Genomic DNA, 15,331 nt, shown 5'->3' with positions numbered 1-15,331 from the left:
TCTTCTTTAATGTGAATCCTGAAAACCCTTGTTCAGATGACTAGAAAGAGTAATTCCCTTGTTAATTTAGAATTCACATGACGAGGGGGCTTTTTATTTAATCGTTTTCACGTTATTGGAGCCTTGAAGTGAGTATATATGGGAAGAGTGAGTAGGATATATAACCAGTTGTTGAACGAAGGTGAGCTGAAAAGGTGAAAACAGAGAGTTTGTTTTTTAACTTTATAATATACGTATTCACATTCCGTGTTGCGAAAGAACCTACTTTGGACTTTCCTTCAAGTATTTGAACGTGTGGATGGAAACAAATTGTAGAGTGTGGAACACAGCTTATTGTTGTTATATTTGTGGGCAGAAGGAGCCCTACCCGCTGCTCATTTATTTCAGTTGTTAAGGAGCCATGGATTTATCAAAGTTGTGCAGGTGAAACTTTTATTGCATCTGTACGTTTCAATTCCACTTTCCGTCCAATCCTCACCGACAACCCATATAAATTTCGTTAAGAGTTTGAGCACTCTCAAAACACACACTTGCACGTTTCATGTTTGTACCTCATATATCATATCTATCCCTATTACACTATTGCTATTAGTATTATTAGTATTAGTATTAATTCTCCTTCACCACCCCCTCGTACTTTGCCTCTCTCCACCCCCTTTTTTTCCTTTTTAGTTTTTTCCTTTTCTTTCTCTCTCTAACCCCCACTTGTTCCCGCACTAACTAAGATATGGTACAAGCAAAGAAGTTCAGAGGAGTCAGGCAGCGCCAGTGGGGCTCTTGGGTGTCAGAAATTCGCCACCCTTTACTGTAATCACTCTCAACTAATGCATTTTACACAATGCTGCTTTTTTCGTTGTTTGTTACACTTACACAAGTTACACCCTTTTATTATACATATATATTAACACTCTCTTTATATATATCTTTTATATCGTATATATATTTGTATATAAGATATGGTTTTGTGCATGTGTAGTAAGAGAAGAGTGTGGCTAGGCACATTTGAGACAGCGGAGGCAGCAGCAAGGGCATATGATCAAGCAGCCATTTTGATGAATGGTCAGAATGCTAAGACCAATTTCCCTACATCGAAGAACCAAGCTGAAGATTCCACCCATTGCGGTGGTGATGACACTTTCTTGTCTCCCAAGGCTCTTTCTGAGCTTCTCAGCACAAAGCTAAGAAAGTACTGCAAAGACCCTTCTCCATCCCTCACTTGTTTGAGGCTAGATGCTGACAATTCTCACATTGGAGTGTGGCAAAAAGGTGCAGGACCACATTCTGGATCCAACTGGGTCATGAGGGTAGAGCTTGGGAAGAAACACACGGAGGGTGAATCCACAGGGTTGCCACACACTGGTGGTGACATTATTAATGCTGAAAATGCGGTTGAAGAAGAGGAAAGAGTTGCCATGCAGATGATTGAAGAGCTACTTAACTGGAACTACCCTTGTGCTTCAAGTTCATGTGACCAGGAAGAGAAAAGGAACCTTCCATGTCATAGTTCTTAAAATAGTAATTAATCCCTTTTTTCTCATGCCATCATTTTCATTTACTTTTGTCTTCTGTAAAAATGTTTGTCAAATGTTCAGTCTGATAGCTACTTAATACACTTTATGTAATGCTTTGATTGGTGGTAAGCTTGATAACTTGGATCAAATTAGTGGGAAATTAGGAAACAAGAAAAGGAAATTAGACTGTCAATTATGATTATTCCTTTGAAGTAACAAGTAACGCTTGGAAAAGAATTCCAGCCACAGGTAACATATAATATAATAGGTCTTTTATTGATCAAGTGGACTCAGTTGGATATCTCTGATTCACAATAAGCAATGATTGTAAGTAAACTGCTATGAATACTACCTTCTTTTCATGTTGTCATCTGAATTCTAAATGATAGTAAAATCCCAAACACATCTTCTCATTCTGATGATCGTTATCTTTTTTCCTCCTTCAGCTCATCTAACTTATTCAATAATTTCTATATAATACTTTACATAAATTTATTTGTCTCTTAATTTCATCAATTATTTTGTCACACATTTTTTGGTTATATATATTTTATTTTATAAAGAAATTGCATAAATATACTTTAGTTGCCTAACTCTTTTCCCAATCAATGTTACTGTGACATATACCTTTTCCGTATAGTAGTTATACGTTGAGTTAACAAGTTTGTCACTGATCTAGTAATGGGATTTCTAAACCTTTTCTTTTAAGCGTTTGTACTTTTGATACCATTAACTCTGAAGGCTAATTTAAAGTAATTAAAAAATTATTTTATTACAAAAGTTATTATTGTTTTAATATTTTTAATGTAATAATTATTGTTTGTATAAAAACTTCTATTTTTACTTATTTAAAATTAATCCTAAAAATGATTATAATTAACAAAACTCGTTTCTTATAATGGAGTTATCATAAAAAATAATTTAATGATACTAATGTAATAAACTTATTTTGATAATTTTTTAGCAGAAAATTTATTGAAAGTAGGGGTCAAGATTCTCTACAAGAAATACACTATGCAGTTAATGCATTTTTGTGTTATTTTATTTAAGCAAAAAAATTTCACTTAAACAAATTTTTTTAAGTTAAAATGCTAAAAATACACTAATTGCATGTATAATTTAGGCAGAGTCCATCCTAAATAAAACTAGATGAACTTTTTAATGATTAAAACACAGATAATTATGGACATTATTTTTTTTCATTATAAAATTCGTATTTTTCATTTGCAAACTTGTCCAAATGCCACTAGATTTAAAAGAAAATTAAGGTTTAATAACCTAAACTACTTGATTTGCAATCACAGGCAGAATTTTGACATGTTTATGAATGAATATTCGTACAATAAAAAAAATCAATTATGAAAATAACATAAATCTTTTCAACTATTAAGATCACATGCATGCCAGACTTTATTTTTTTCTCTTTTTTCTGAAGTATCTGCAACACCAATTGTACTGTTACAGTTCCATTATTTTTAATACTAAAAACTGATACTATGTGTAATATTATATACTATTATTATTTTATATATGTGTGCGTATAAACTTAAAATGCACTTTAAAACACAAAAAAGGGTGCTTAAAAATATTTTTATTTAAATATTTAAAAAATATTTCTCATTGTATAAATGACAATGCATGTTACTTCCAGCCTAGATGCAAGGTAATGGCTGTGGTGTTTTCATAGTATAATAATATATTAAATCATCTTTCAAATTTATGAATATCGACTAATTTAATCTTTAAAACTATGAAAATTTTAATTTAAAATTTAAATTATCAAACATTGATTTTTTTAATAATAATTTTAGAGATTAAACTATTATGTAATAATGCTCTAAAACAAATGTCGTTTGCTAATTTTAGATATTTAAACACTTCTTTCAATTTCACTTTAGATATCTATTTTTGAAAAAAATCAATTATTTGTTCATTTAAAATTTAAGATGATATTAATTATTATATTTTTAATTATACTTTTATTTCTTCTTAATTCTTAAATACTTTAAAAATTTATAAAAATAAAAATAATACAGATCATATAAAAAAGTGAATAATAATTTTAAAATAAATAAAAATATTATTTATATTTCTCAATTTATGTTATTTTCTCAAATAGACAAATAAAAAAAGAAGTACTTTTATAACTTGAAAGAATAAATTATTCTGTGCTCTTAATTGTGACACTTAATCTGATATTTTTCTCTTTATTGAATTACCGAAATGAATGGAAGCTACTGGTTCCTGAGCACCAAAGTCTGTGGCCTACATTTAGTAGAAGTATGCAAGGATAGAAGCCACGAAGTCTACATACCATAAAGAAGAAATTGACATAAAGGAAGAGATGACACAAGTAGCTGGCTCATCATTAAATGCTCCATGCATCAAGGAGCAAACTATTAGGCACTGTTGCCATCAGTAAGACAAGACTTTTCATTATTTGGAGTTAAATTTTAAGTGCACAAAGTTAAATAAGATAATATTTCTTATTTAATAAGTTATAAGGTTAAATTCTCATTTATCTTTTTAAAATGAGATAAAGAATAAGATGAATGTAATTTTTTATAAATTGATTTTTTTCCTTAAATTATTCGTTATAAAAAAATCAGGTAGAAGTGGACTTGATAGAGTCTTTATTAATGTGCCTGGTTTATGAGTGTGGAAAATGATACAGGTCACCTCAACAATGTGTTAATGTACTTTTGTGGGGAACTCTTCACTGAAAAATTAATTTTGCACAAGGGAAGTTGGTGTCCGTACATCACCATGCTTGAAGACCCTTTCAATCTGCAAACTGAGCAGAGATGTTTGTCAACTGCAAGGACTGGGTTTTCTTCTGGAAAACAGAAGCTACCAATCTTGTAGGCTTTTACTAATCAATCTGTTTTGTTGAAATTTTGAAATAAGAAGAGACTAATTAATGACCGTTTTCTAAACACCTATGTAACTTTTTTTCCTTTAGGATACATTAATTTGCAACATTAATCTATGAATGGAAGGAGGTCCCGCAGCCACCAACTGTCCTATGATGTATACATGCAATGTTCTTATATTTGTATCTATATTTGTGCAGATACATTCAAATGTGACCAGACACTGTGTAAAATTTGAGTCAAAATATAGAAGGTGCATGTTACACTAAAATTTTCCAAATAAAGTTGCTTCCAGAGGCGAGTGATGGGTTCTTTCAGAGTGTTTCTTGAAACAGCAAATGGGAAAAAAAACCTCTGATTCTGCTACGGTTTTTAAATGTGTTTTGATTCAAAGTGGCTACCTCTGTATAATGCATTTGAGTAATACTACTCACCTATTACTTGGCACCTTTTCTCGACCTATTTTTGTAATTAGATAAAATTTATCTGATGTTTAATGAGGTAAGTCCCACCTTCTCTTCTAGGCAAGGGAATGAAACCCTTTATAGATTCCTATTGGTTAATAAAATAAGATAAAAATAGAATATGAAAACTAAATAAAAATAGGACATAATATATAAGAGTATGATAAATTTCTATTTAGTTTGAGACTAGATGTCTATAAAGAAAATAAATTAGATATGTTATGTTAAAAATAAAATAAATTTATCATGTCTTATTAATTAAATAAATATTAAAAATAAAATACAATAAAAAATCTTATTTTATTTTTTTCGGTTATCCACCAAACGGTATAAATGACTTCTTAATAGAGCCTCAAAGACAGGATAGAAAATAGGGGAAGAAAAGTTAGAATAGAGAGGTAAGGATTCAATTCTATCACCTTCACGTAATGTTTTCAACTTTTGCCAACTGAGTTATTAGAAAAGAACAATTTTATTGAAAAGACATCATTATTGTTTTTTTAATGAGATTTATGTAAAATTCATCCATCACAAAACGTACTAAAACGAATGGATATCGTTACTGATATTTTTATATGCTAGAACATGTCCTCTGTTATTACAACGATGTGACTTAGGTTTAGACATCATTACAAAACAATAACTTTTTTAAAAAAATTTACGGATTAAAATAATAAAAAATTAAAAAACATATTCATAGCATATGTAATAATATGCAAACCAAAACATACTTTATAGCCTTCAAATATAAAACTGCTTTTTATGCCTCTTCTATGAATATATTATCAATACTCCTGTGGTACATATTAAGTAATGCAGCAGTACCAAAAATTTACTACTCTTCCGTACATCCACCGACTAATCCTGTGCTTCTATCACTCCTACTACCAGAGGCATATCATCATCTTTTTTCTGCTAAGTTATTGGGTAACATTCTCAAGCACAGCACCTATTATCACACTCAAGATCTGCTTATACCAAAAAAATTTAATTCCAAGAGCTTTGACATTTAATTATATGCCATAGTCTCAATAATAGCTTCACTACTATTTAAAAATTGTATGAATGCAGAACACAATGCATAAGTGAGGAAACATGTTTGTAGATTCCACCCTTAACTTTACATCTCCTAATTGGAGGAAATCACATTTTCCACGCTTTTCTCGGTAGTTTTTTTCCTCCCATTTTCAATGGTTTCAAACAGAGGGTGTGAGAGAGGCAACATAATGCTGAATCAATGAGTCCACTTGGGAACAGACAAGGGCCAAGCTCAAAATTTCATATCCACATATATAAGGTTAGTAACTAATGAACTCTCATGGGCATTGCTCAAACATAAGGTTCACATCCAGGTAGTATTGAAAGCACTCCTCATGAAAACAAATATAAATTGATTAAGTTTAGAAAGGTCAAGAAACAGAATTCAATCACAATCACCATCACATATATTGAATCAACCACATGCACAACAGGACTGGTAGAAAATACAGGCCATATATCAAATGCAACTAATTAGAGTCTGAAGGCAATTCCTGGCACGGGATCAAGCCTAGTTACAGACCAAAGCAGTTTAGGTGAACTGAACAGTGAATACCAATCGAAGACCTCCATATGGGATATTATACACAAGTTCACTGTGATATTTGAGAATGGCAGAGTGGCCTTGAAGCCAACGGCAAATTCAATTGAGTTGAGTTATAACCTTTCAGACAGATACTTTGCCAGTGAATCCACTGGCTTGGTTGAATCAAAATTTCCAACTGTTCGATGCTTTATCTTCGTGCGAGCTAGGTAATCAACTGCAATCCAAGGAAAACTCAACATCACCACACTTCCGAAACTATCTGGCTCTTGGTTCCCTGGGGACTTATCTTGCAGATCAAGGGATTTTTTCACCCATATAGGATGATATGTAACCTGATACCAGGCTGAAGCTTTCTGCTCATACAGTAAGTTTTTATCTTCCTCACTTAATTCTGCACCATCTGAATTCAATTTCTCAAAAGTTTGCCTAAATTCCTTTTTCAGGGCACTGTATGAATGTTTCAACCTCTCCTTAAGTTCCCCTTGCTTCCTACTGTTGTATTTTGGCATGGACCAGATCTGTCCAGTGACAACTTCTTCTTCTCTTTTTACTTTGTATTGACCAAGTAGTGCACTCAACTGGGCATCGTATGAGCACTTTTGTTCCCACGCATCATCAATAAAATCACCAGATCCAGGAACCTCAAGATCTTTGTCGTATGGTATATCACCTGTCACATAATTCAAATCAGCAGAATCAATATCGTTATCATAAGCATCTCTGATACGCCGGTAAAGTCTACCCAGGATTTTATTGGACTTGTAAGACTGGTGCTGCTCTTTCCCCATGAAATCAGGATACAGTTTTGGTTTCAGCTGAGGAGGCATGGAGACAACCTTCCCGGTCTTTGGAAAATCAACAGCAGTGGCTGCTAGCTCAGCCAAGCATATACATTTCTCATCCAAGGCACCGTAGTCACTGCAATCAGCATGTACCACATGTGCATTGCAGATTGCACCCAAATGCTCATTTACCATGTTTTTGGCAAAAAAATCTATGATGTCCTGCAGTGTGGAAGACAAAACTTTAAATTGCTGACTCATTTTCACAATACATAGTCAACATGAAAAATAACACCATATGTACAACACAAGTTAAAGAATGTGCAGAGCACGTAAAGGTGCAAGAAAGCAACACACTAGCAACATATACCTCAAACTCTATGACTGTATGTGTAGAATTAGTTCCAGCATACTCAAAATTTTATGTTTGAGATCAGAAGAAATATTTCCCCAGCATGAAATTTTATGACTTCCAGCAAGTCCTTGTAGTGCATATATCATCTGAATTACTAATCAAAGGCATGATGCTATGAATGAAAAACAACAATCTCATTGTAATATTACCCATGCATAGCCCACAGCTAGTTAACTATGGAACTTCATAGAATAACATTCAAAAATCACATACTCGGGTAGTGACTTGACGTGTCTGAAGCTTGCTTTCTTGAGCAGCATAAGCCATAGGTATCCAGCTCCTCTTACTTGGTGGAATAAGATTTTCATCCCACGTGACAAAATATAGATCCCCGTCAAGGTCACTTCCAGAAGCTTCATTTGTATGGGGTCTGTCACCCTTTTGAGGGAAAACAAGACAATCGTATAAATGATGCAAACCAGGGGCATCAACTGCCTCCAAAACTCTTACGTCTCCAGGATGAAGACAAGGATTTTTGGCTATAACCACCAAACCTTTAACTACTTGCAGGCTCTTTGTTTCTGAAAATCTTGAGCCATGCTTTGAGAAACAATTTTCAATAGAAGGAGTAGACACTTGAACAAAGCACTGCCCTTGTTCAAGCTCACCCAACTCATCTAAGACACCCATCAACCATCGCCCAGATGATACAAAAATCCTGGACTTTTCTCTAAGTCCCCAAAGCTGTGCAGCACGTACAGAAGTTAACATACCTCTGAGATGAGGTTCAGTTTGGGGACTGAAGCCACAACTTAACATTATTGCTGCAGCATTTCCATGCTCAGCACATGATTTGGTGAGAACATCAAAAGCGATATCTGGATCCAGAAGCATTTGATTTAACCTCAAAAGCATAGCCTCCTGCATTTTCCAAAATATTTCATCAGGTACACTCAGTGCTGAAAGCAATGTTATGATCTGCCTGTTAAGAAAACCAGGCTGAAACCTAGTCCAAGCACAAATCTCTAAGATAGTATGAGTAGATTGAAACTTGTCCATACTAGGCCTCAAAGAAAGTCTGATCCCATCCCCTTTAGCAGGCCAAGAGGCTACAACCCCTTTAAAACCAGCATATCTGATCTGGTAAGCAGAGGGTACACTGTCCAATTTCAATTTTTCTGCAACTTCACTGGCAAGATCAGGAGTGATGATACCAATGCCATCAGAGAAAACATAATTATTCCTCTCAACATCAGGCAGCATGGAGTTAACTTCATTTGCGACAACTTCAACCGTTGCATAAGTAGATGAGAAGCATTGTCCCATCCTGGCAGCACATTTTGCTATATTTCTTTGATTAAATCTGCCCATCCAATTTCGTATTTTAACGCAACTTATGTTTTTGTCTTCAGCAAAAAACCAAGCAGAACGATCTCGAAGTTGATTGGATGAAAAGGCCAAAAACGAATACTTTCGGCCACAAAAGTGAAATCCTTCTTCCAGGATGGTCTTGATCCTTTTATATATTCTTGTCTTTTGTGGAAAAGAGTTTGACGTGATCTCCTTCACTATTGGAGCAACATAATAATTAAGAGCATTCACATTAATTGTTTGCATGCCCTCATCCATAAAGGCTACTCTCAAGAAACGATCTGAAACATCTCTGAATCTTCTGAGAACCCTGTTGGACAATTCAACTTCTGGTGGTACACAATAGGCTTTTGTTGGAGTAATAACCAATCTTCTAACCTCAACAATGTCATCTAACTGTTTAGAACCCTGATAAAGTTTAGGATTTCTGAGCAACCAATCTTGGACTGTTTTTAGCCTCTTGGTTGCATCAAACACTGGACGTTTGTAAGAACATAAATGCTTCAGGGCAGCCACATTAAGCTCCATAGGTTGATTTCTCAGCAATTCAAAAAACCTATCTGACAACCTGTGCTGATTGAATATGCCTTTGTGTATGATGGCATTGACCAAGAACAGTATATCAAAGGCAATGCCCTTCTGAAAATTTATATAGAAGAAGGCATCTGACATGGACACCCCAAAATCAGGTTCATCCAGTATCCTAAGTGGTCGTCGAAGAGGAATTTCTTGCACTTGCACTCTTTGTCCTTTCAGATAAAGCATAGCCTTCATCAATTTTGCACCATAGCGAGGAGGGATTGAAATTCTATAAAAATTGCATCGACCAATTGCCCCACTAGGTGTAAAATCAGTGGTCCTAATCCAAGGATCATCATCATCCAGCAAATCAAATGGGACTAATTCTTCAATATCATCATCGGCAGTTCTGTACCAAACCCAAGGTGATGAAGCTAGGTGTAATAAAACAACGAGATATGATGTGTCATTATATCTCCTGATCTCATTAATGTCTCTAACCAAGAATCCCACCTGAAAATCACACTTTATCACAGCTTTTTTTTCTATTCCTTTGAATGAAAATGCAGTATCTCTATTGAAACAAATCTTGCACTGGCCATCAAAAGGATCCACTAGAAATTTTACGCCTTTATCAGGTCCTCTCCAAGCAACAAAAAACTCCTCTGGGCCAACCAAAGTCCCAATTTCAACAAGTACATCAGACATTTTAAAAGGAATTGTAGTTCTCCTCCTTTGGTTCAGGAAGAATGGATTTTCAGGCCCGCGGCTGACCTTTAATGGTTGATTTTTCAAAAATAGATCACAACAACCTGAAGCATTCAGGGCCGTAGTTACAGATCCTGGTGATGCAAAATGAACAAAGGCGTGAGGCTCAACCTTCTGATAGACATCTGTTTTTTTAATCTGTGCAGTATCAATGATATTAAATTCTGGATAAGACTCTGGAGGGGTCCAAGAAGTTTTCAACCGACATCTGTACACAAGTCCAATTTTATCTTCCAAGTACGTCACAAGATCACTTGCTGTGACCTCACTGTCAAATCCACCAATGCTAACCTGAGTAACCACTGAATCCTTTTCACTTCCTTCCAAGTCCATGTTCTCAGTTGTCTGTAAATTCTAAACAACACAAATTTCCAAATTTGATTAACCTCTGAAACAGCCACCATAAATCAATACTTGAGAACAAAAAAGGGGTGGGGGAACATTAGCCCATAAAACATTCATGTAATAAAGATTCAGAAATGGGGAATTTAGAAGCAAGAACAGAAGGGTATACCTCACAGTATCATCAACTCTAAAACACAAATACATTAACTTCGGGTACATAATCATTAATCACAAGTGACAAATAATATAACAACATACAAAATCTACAAATAGTTCAATGCCAACACTAAAATAGGAAAAATAAGTAAGACCCACAATTCAAAACACAATCAAGCACCAAATAAGACCCCATTTCCCAGCAAAAAAGAAGAAGAAGAAGAAGAAGCACAACCCATTACAAATAACAAGCGCAAAAACTTAACCACTAACCAAACTAAACGCAAGAGACAATCTTGATAATAATAATATAAAAAAAAGGGAAAGTAGGCAGATGAGGAAGAAAAGAGAAAATGATGTACCTCCTTGGAAGTAAGAGAATGAGAAGAGAATGCGATTGTATAGTGGAAGAAAAAGATTAAAGGTGTTGACTGGTCAAGTCTAGTTTGATTCAGTTTTTGGTGCCTTCGCCACGAAGTTTACATTTACATTATAAACAACAAAGCTAGTGTGAGTCACTCACCTCAGTGTGTCTTTCTCGCTTTTTCCCGCTTTGCTTTTGCTTTTCCATTCACCCATCCGTAATCAGGGTCCATTATAATTTGTTAGGGCTTAGTTTTTAAAATAGTTGAATACTACTAATATTACGATCACTATATTATTTTAATTAATTAAATTATGTTTTAAATTGTTTTTTTATAGTTTATATTGTTGAATAAATAACTTGGCGTTTCTATTTCAGTAAATGGAAGAAGAAAATAAATATAAAAAAAACTACATCAAAATTGTGTGTTTGAGGTTTTTTATAGTATATCTAACCATACACCCATTTTTATGAGTGCCTGAAGTGATAAAAAGTTTACACAAAGAAAAATACCAGCTTTTAAACGAAATTATTACAATTTTGATAATTATTAGATAAACTTTAACACATTTTATATCTAGTCAAGATAAAAATAAGATTTTAGATGCAAATTAGAAAATTTAAGGATAAATTTTTGGATAATTCGAAATTATATGATTTCACCACTCACATTTTGTCTAATTTAAATATTTATATATTGCATTTTCATTAGGTGGAATCATATGATTCTGGAGCATGCAATAATTTCTCGAGGTTTAAGAGGTGGATTTGGACGTGATGCATCGATTACAAAATTATAACATTAGGGTCTATTCACTTGAGTGTAATTTATGATTTGGGCATCATGGGAATGTTGATGAAACCTAAGCACCGTGTAGTAGTAGGTTGGTCCAAAAGAATAATATATTCTAATAAGGCGGCAAGTAAAGGAGCAGAATAGAATTATACTGTTACCACTAGCACAAAACCGGTGAAACCTATGCAAATTGCGTGTAGAACATTAAGGATATTCCAATATCAACATTAATATTCTAATTCCCCGGAACCCAAACACTAGCATTTCTCTCCCTTTATCTAGTTTTAATCCAATCCACTCAACTCCACTAACACCCTTGTGCAAAAGTGAGGAATAGATCATTAGAGTTGCCATGAAGTTTTGGAAGATCCTGAAGAGCCAGATTGAGCAGACCCTCCCTGAGTGGCGTGACCAATTCTTGTCCTACAAAAACTTGAAGAAACAATTGAAGGTTATGTGTCCCAAAGATGCTCTCACTCCACCCCGTTTGGATGCTGATGAAATCAACCACTTCCTTCACCTCTTGGAGCTTGAGATTGATAAGTTCAATGCTTTCTTTGTTGACAAGGAGGAAGAATATATCATTAAATGGAAGGTAACTATGTTTCATTATTTATTTCCTTTTTTTTTTTGTTTTTTGCTCCTGTGAAATTGAGACCTGTGGTTTGTACTTGTGTTGTAGGAGTTGCAAGACAGAGTTGCCAAAGTCATGGATTCAAATGTGGAGTTGATGTCACTAGGGAGGGAAATAGTGGATTTTCATGGGGAGATGGTTTTGTTAGAGAACTATAGTGCACTCAACTACACAGGCATGTTCTCAAGCTCATGCATGAAATCAACTACTGACTCGTGTGTTTTGTTTATTTATGTTAAAGATAAATTTATTGGATTAGGAAGGTGCTTCATGCAACATTTTTTTTTTTTTGCAGTCTTATAATAATTTTAGCCTGTTTTGCTTAGCTTAAATTAAGAGAAATGTTGATTTATTTTCAAAAGTTCTGTAAGTTGAAAGAAATAAACGACTAGTTGTCTAATGTAAGCTGAACTAAATATGCACTTTTTGACTGTTTTTACTTTTCCGTCTTCTCTTATTTTTAATCTCAGAAAGAATTTTAAAATGAAAAGAAAACATATATTTATCAAGTATCATAATTTTAATGAAAGCAGCACAAATTTCAGGAGGATTGAATATTTATCTTGTTTGATGATGAGTGTTTGTGTAGGTCTAGTGAAGATAATAAAGAAATATGATAAGAGAACTGGCGCACTACTTCGCTTGCCTTTTATCCAAGAGGTGTTAAACCAGCCCTTCTTCAAGATTGATGTGCTTGACAAGCTTGTAAAGGAGTGCGAGGTGATACTAAATTTTCTTTTCAGCAATGATCCGTGCACATCAATTAGTGAGGATTTTGAGGAAGATGGGTGTGGCTCCATGGATAGAAATGAGAATAAAAAGACACTGATGCATGTTCCCAAAGAACTTGCTGAAATAGAAAATATGGAGAACATGTTCACCAAATTAACTTTATCAGCACTGCATACCTTGGAAGCAATTAGGGGTAGAAGCTCAACTGTAAGCATTTTCTCATTGCCTCCTTTGCATAACTAGGCTTTGCAGTTGCAAGGGGATTGAAAAAAATATAACTGTAGTAGAGAAAGCAATCAAATCCATCCTGAGAATAACATGGATCTTTCTCATGTTTTTATGAGGCTGCTCTAAAGAGACTAAAGCAAGCAGCCGCATAGATCCTGGGAATAACCCATGATAGGTGCTTATAATCCCTTCTCCCAAGTCTCAAGGTAACAACAACAATTTGAGTTCTGTGAAATATTTGATAGATGAATTGAGCTTAAAATAAATACATCACAATGCCTACCTTTTCTTAATCACTAGTATGATGGTGTCCTGCATCTTTCTTTATATTCATTTTAAGCAACCACTGTGACTACAAGTAAACTAAGAATTACTAGGTATAAAATCTACAGAAAGAAAGTATTTGAAGCCACAATATACATGCATATGTTTATTGCTACAATCACTACATTCACTCAACTAATCATTTGATCCTTATTGATCATAAGTGCTCAAGAAGCCACCAACGAAACCTGCTCCATTGCAATTCCCACATAACATATCCTTCCTGCCTCTAGAAAAAGTTAAAAAAGAAAAAAAAAGGATTGTAAGACAAGTCACGAAATCCAATGTGATAAACAAATCCTTGCCTATCACACCAATGCCAAAGTTCCCTACTTCACTTTTCGGGCTAGAAAAGTTGACCTTAATGATTTTAAAATGCAACTAAAATAACAAGTAGGTTTATTTGTATCAGATAGAACACATAATATATGTATGTGTGTGTGTGTGTGCGTATATATATAGAGAGAGAGAGAGTAAAGAGAGAGAGAGAGTAATGATTTATTTAGGTACCCGCAAAGCCAACACGAGTCACCAGCTTTAAACTGTCCATCGAAAATATCAGCAGAGTTCACCCCACTACCCTTGCATTGAGAGCAGAGAACAGCTCCTGTTAATTAAACACCAAAACTAAACGATTTTATATCTTTTGGTTATTTTTATTAGTTCACGAAGAGGTGTTCCAGAACAGAACCACACGATTACTGCAAATACAAGAAGCATAGTCTTAAACCAATAATTTGCATCTACCATCACGAAAAAATAAATAACAATAAAATTTACTTTGCATGTACTAGCCATGTAAGATCAGATGCCATCTTACCATTTCCATCACAATCAGCACAAATCACACTATTCGGTTTTGTATTTTGATTTCCTTTTTGGTTTCCTTTTGTAGCCTACGTGGACAGAAACCGATTAGTACATTAGCTAATACAAATATAACTAATTGCCTCAAGTAATTTGAGTACGTATTTTATTATAACATAAATGTTCAAGAAAGACACCTCTTAAGTTATTAGCATAAATATACCTTTGCAATGATAAAGCAATGTTTAGTAGTGGGAGGGCCTTGAAACACGTTATTAACTCTGATATGCTTTGAATTGGTATGGCTTTCAATACCAATACCTAAGCATTATAAAGTTTGAAATAGAAATAGCTTAGCATTAAATCAAGAATAAAATAAGATAACAATTAGTAGTTACCTGGTGATGGTGTGGTTTTGAGGGAACTTGGAGGAGTTAGGCACAAAGCAGGGACCATTGCAAGATTTTGAGTATAATCACACTAATTTGTTGAAGTTGGTTTAGTAATGAACAAAATTGTTGAAGCGGTGAGGGGATACTATGGTGGTGTTGGTGTTGGACACTCAAATACAGGGAAAAGATGATGGATATAGATATTACTAGTAAGATTTTTTTTTTAATCTAACGAGAATGGACCTCAAATTTGTCTTTGGTATCAATTTAAGCTCAATTGGGCCCACTTTGAATGCGCTATGATATGAACCTTTAAGAATTGAAG

General features: G+C 34.2%; 4 protein-coding genes across 6 annotated transcripts; 2 read left to right on the top strand and 2 right to left on the bottom strand.

The window, feature by feature from the left end:
* The first annotated feature begins 633 nt into the window (after positions 1–633).
* On the top strand, positions 634–1,822 carry LOC113865516 (ethylene-responsive transcription factor SHINE 2-like). Its single transcript, XM_027500119.1, has 2 exons — positions 634–807; positions 977–1,822. The coding sequence occupies exons 1-2, from the start codon at positions 728–730 to the stop codon at positions 1,509–1,511; spliced, it is 615 nt and encodes a 204-aa protein (XP_027355920.1). The 5' UTR covers positions 634–727; the 3' UTR covers positions 1,512–1,822.
* A 4,404-nt stretch (positions 1,823–6,226) lies between these two features.
* Positions 6,227–11,321, bottom strand: LOC113864777 (RNA-dependent RNA polymerase 6-like). Of its 3 annotated transcripts, none has more exons than XM_027498871.1 (3): positions 11,253–11,321; positions 7,844–10,582; positions 6,227–7,437 (listed from the first exon to the last, which is right to left on the bottom strand). In XM_027498871.1, the coding sequence occupies exons 1-3, from the start codon at positions 11,298–11,300 to the stop codon at positions 6,544–6,546; spliced, it is 3,681 nt and encodes a 1,226-aa protein (XP_027354672.1). In that variant the 5' UTR covers positions 11,301–11,321; the 3' UTR covers positions 6,227–6,543. The 3 variants fall into 3 exon arrangements, with proteins under 3 accessions (XP_027354672.1, XP_027354673.1, XP_027354675.1); XM_027498872.1 differs by lacking the exon at positions 11,253–11,321 and adding an exon at positions 11,092–11,191; XM_027498874.1 differs by lacking the exon at positions 11,253–11,321 and adding an exon at positions 11,092–11,127 and having other exon boundaries at positions 7,844–10,573.
* Positions 11,322–12,109: 788 nt separating this feature from the next.
* LOC113864778 (SPX domain-containing protein 2-like) lies at positions 12,110–13,525 on the top strand. The gene is made up of 3 exons (XM_027498875.1): positions 12,110–12,484; positions 12,572–12,698; positions 13,113–13,525. The coding sequence occupies exons 1-3, from the start codon at positions 12,242–12,244 to the stop codon at positions 13,496–13,498; spliced, it is 756 nt and encodes a 251-aa protein (XP_027354676.1). The 5' UTR covers positions 12,110–12,241; the 3' UTR covers positions 13,499–13,525.
* Positions 13,526–13,904: 379 nt separating this feature from the next.
* Positions 13,905–15,176, bottom strand: LOC113864779. The gene is made up of 5 exons (XM_027498876.1): positions 15,013–15,176; positions 14,838–14,935; positions 14,628–14,703; positions 14,318–14,414; positions 13,905–14,036 (listed from the first exon to the last, which is right to left on the bottom strand). Exons 1-5 carry the CDS (start codon positions 15,068–15,070, stop codon positions 13,958–13,960), a joined length of 408 nt encoding a protein of 135 aa, XP_027354677.1. The 5' UTR covers positions 15,071–15,176; the 3' UTR covers positions 13,905–13,957.
* Positions 15,177–15,331: the final 155 nt, after the last annotated feature.

This window comes from Abrus precatorius, unplaced genomic scaffold (assembly GCF_003935025.1).
Source record: "Abrus precatorius isolate BTA unplaced genomic scaffold, Abrus_2018 Scaffold4, whole genome shotgun sequence".
NCBI classification, from domain to species: Eukaryota; Viridiplantae; Streptophyta; class Magnoliopsida; order Fabales; family Fabaceae; genus Abrus; species Abrus precatorius.
Note: the sequence above shows the minus strand (reverse complement) of the source record. Positions and strands in the feature narration are given on the sequence as shown.

Bases quoted from the DNA above. Each gene is read 5' to 3' on its own strand.
- LOC113865516 (XM_027500119.1), top strand. From the start codon at position 728: ATGGTACAAGCAAAGAAGTTCAGAGGAGTCAGGCAGCGCCAGTGGGGC. The intron at 808-976 runs GTAATCACTCTC...GTGCATGTGTAG, and splicing joins GAAATTCGCCACCCTTTACT to TAAGAGAAGAGTGTGGCTAG.
- LOC113864777 (XM_027498871.1), bottom strand. From the start codon at position 11,300: ATGGAAAAGCAAAAGCAAAGCGGGAAAAAGCGAGAAAGACACACTGAG. The intron at 10,583-11,252 runs GTGAGTGACTCA...TGTGTTGTTTAG, and splicing joins AGCGAGAAAGACACACTGAG to AATTTACAGACAACTGAGAA. The intron at 7,438-7,843 runs GTATGTGATTTT...TCCACACTGCAG, and splicing joins CACGTCAAGTCACTACCCGA to GACATCATAGATTTTTTTGC.
- LOC113864778 (XM_027498875.1), top strand. From the start codon at position 12,242: ATGAAGTTTTGGAAGATCCTGAAGAGCCAGATTGAGCAGACCCTCCCT. The intron at 12,485-12,571 runs GTAACTATGTTT...CTTGTGTTGTAG, and splicing joins AATATATCATTAAATGGAAG to GAGTTGCAAGACAGAGTTGC. The intron at 12,699-13,112 runs GCATGTTCTCAA...GTGTTTGTGTAG, and splicing joins TAGTGCACTCAACTACACAG to GTCTAGTGAAGATAATAAAG.
- LOC113864779 (XM_027498876.1), bottom strand. From the start codon at position 15,070: ATGGTCCCTGCTTTGTGCCTAACTCCTCCAAGTTCCCTCAAAACCACA. The intron at 14,415-14,627 runs GTAAGATGGCAT...TTTAATTAACAG, and splicing joins TGCTGATTGTGATGGAAATG to GAGCTGTTCTCTGCTCTCAA. The intron at 14,037-14,317 runs GTACCTAAATAA...AACTTTTTCTAG, and splicing joins GACTCGTGTTGGCTTTGCGG to AGGCAGGAAGGATATGTTAT.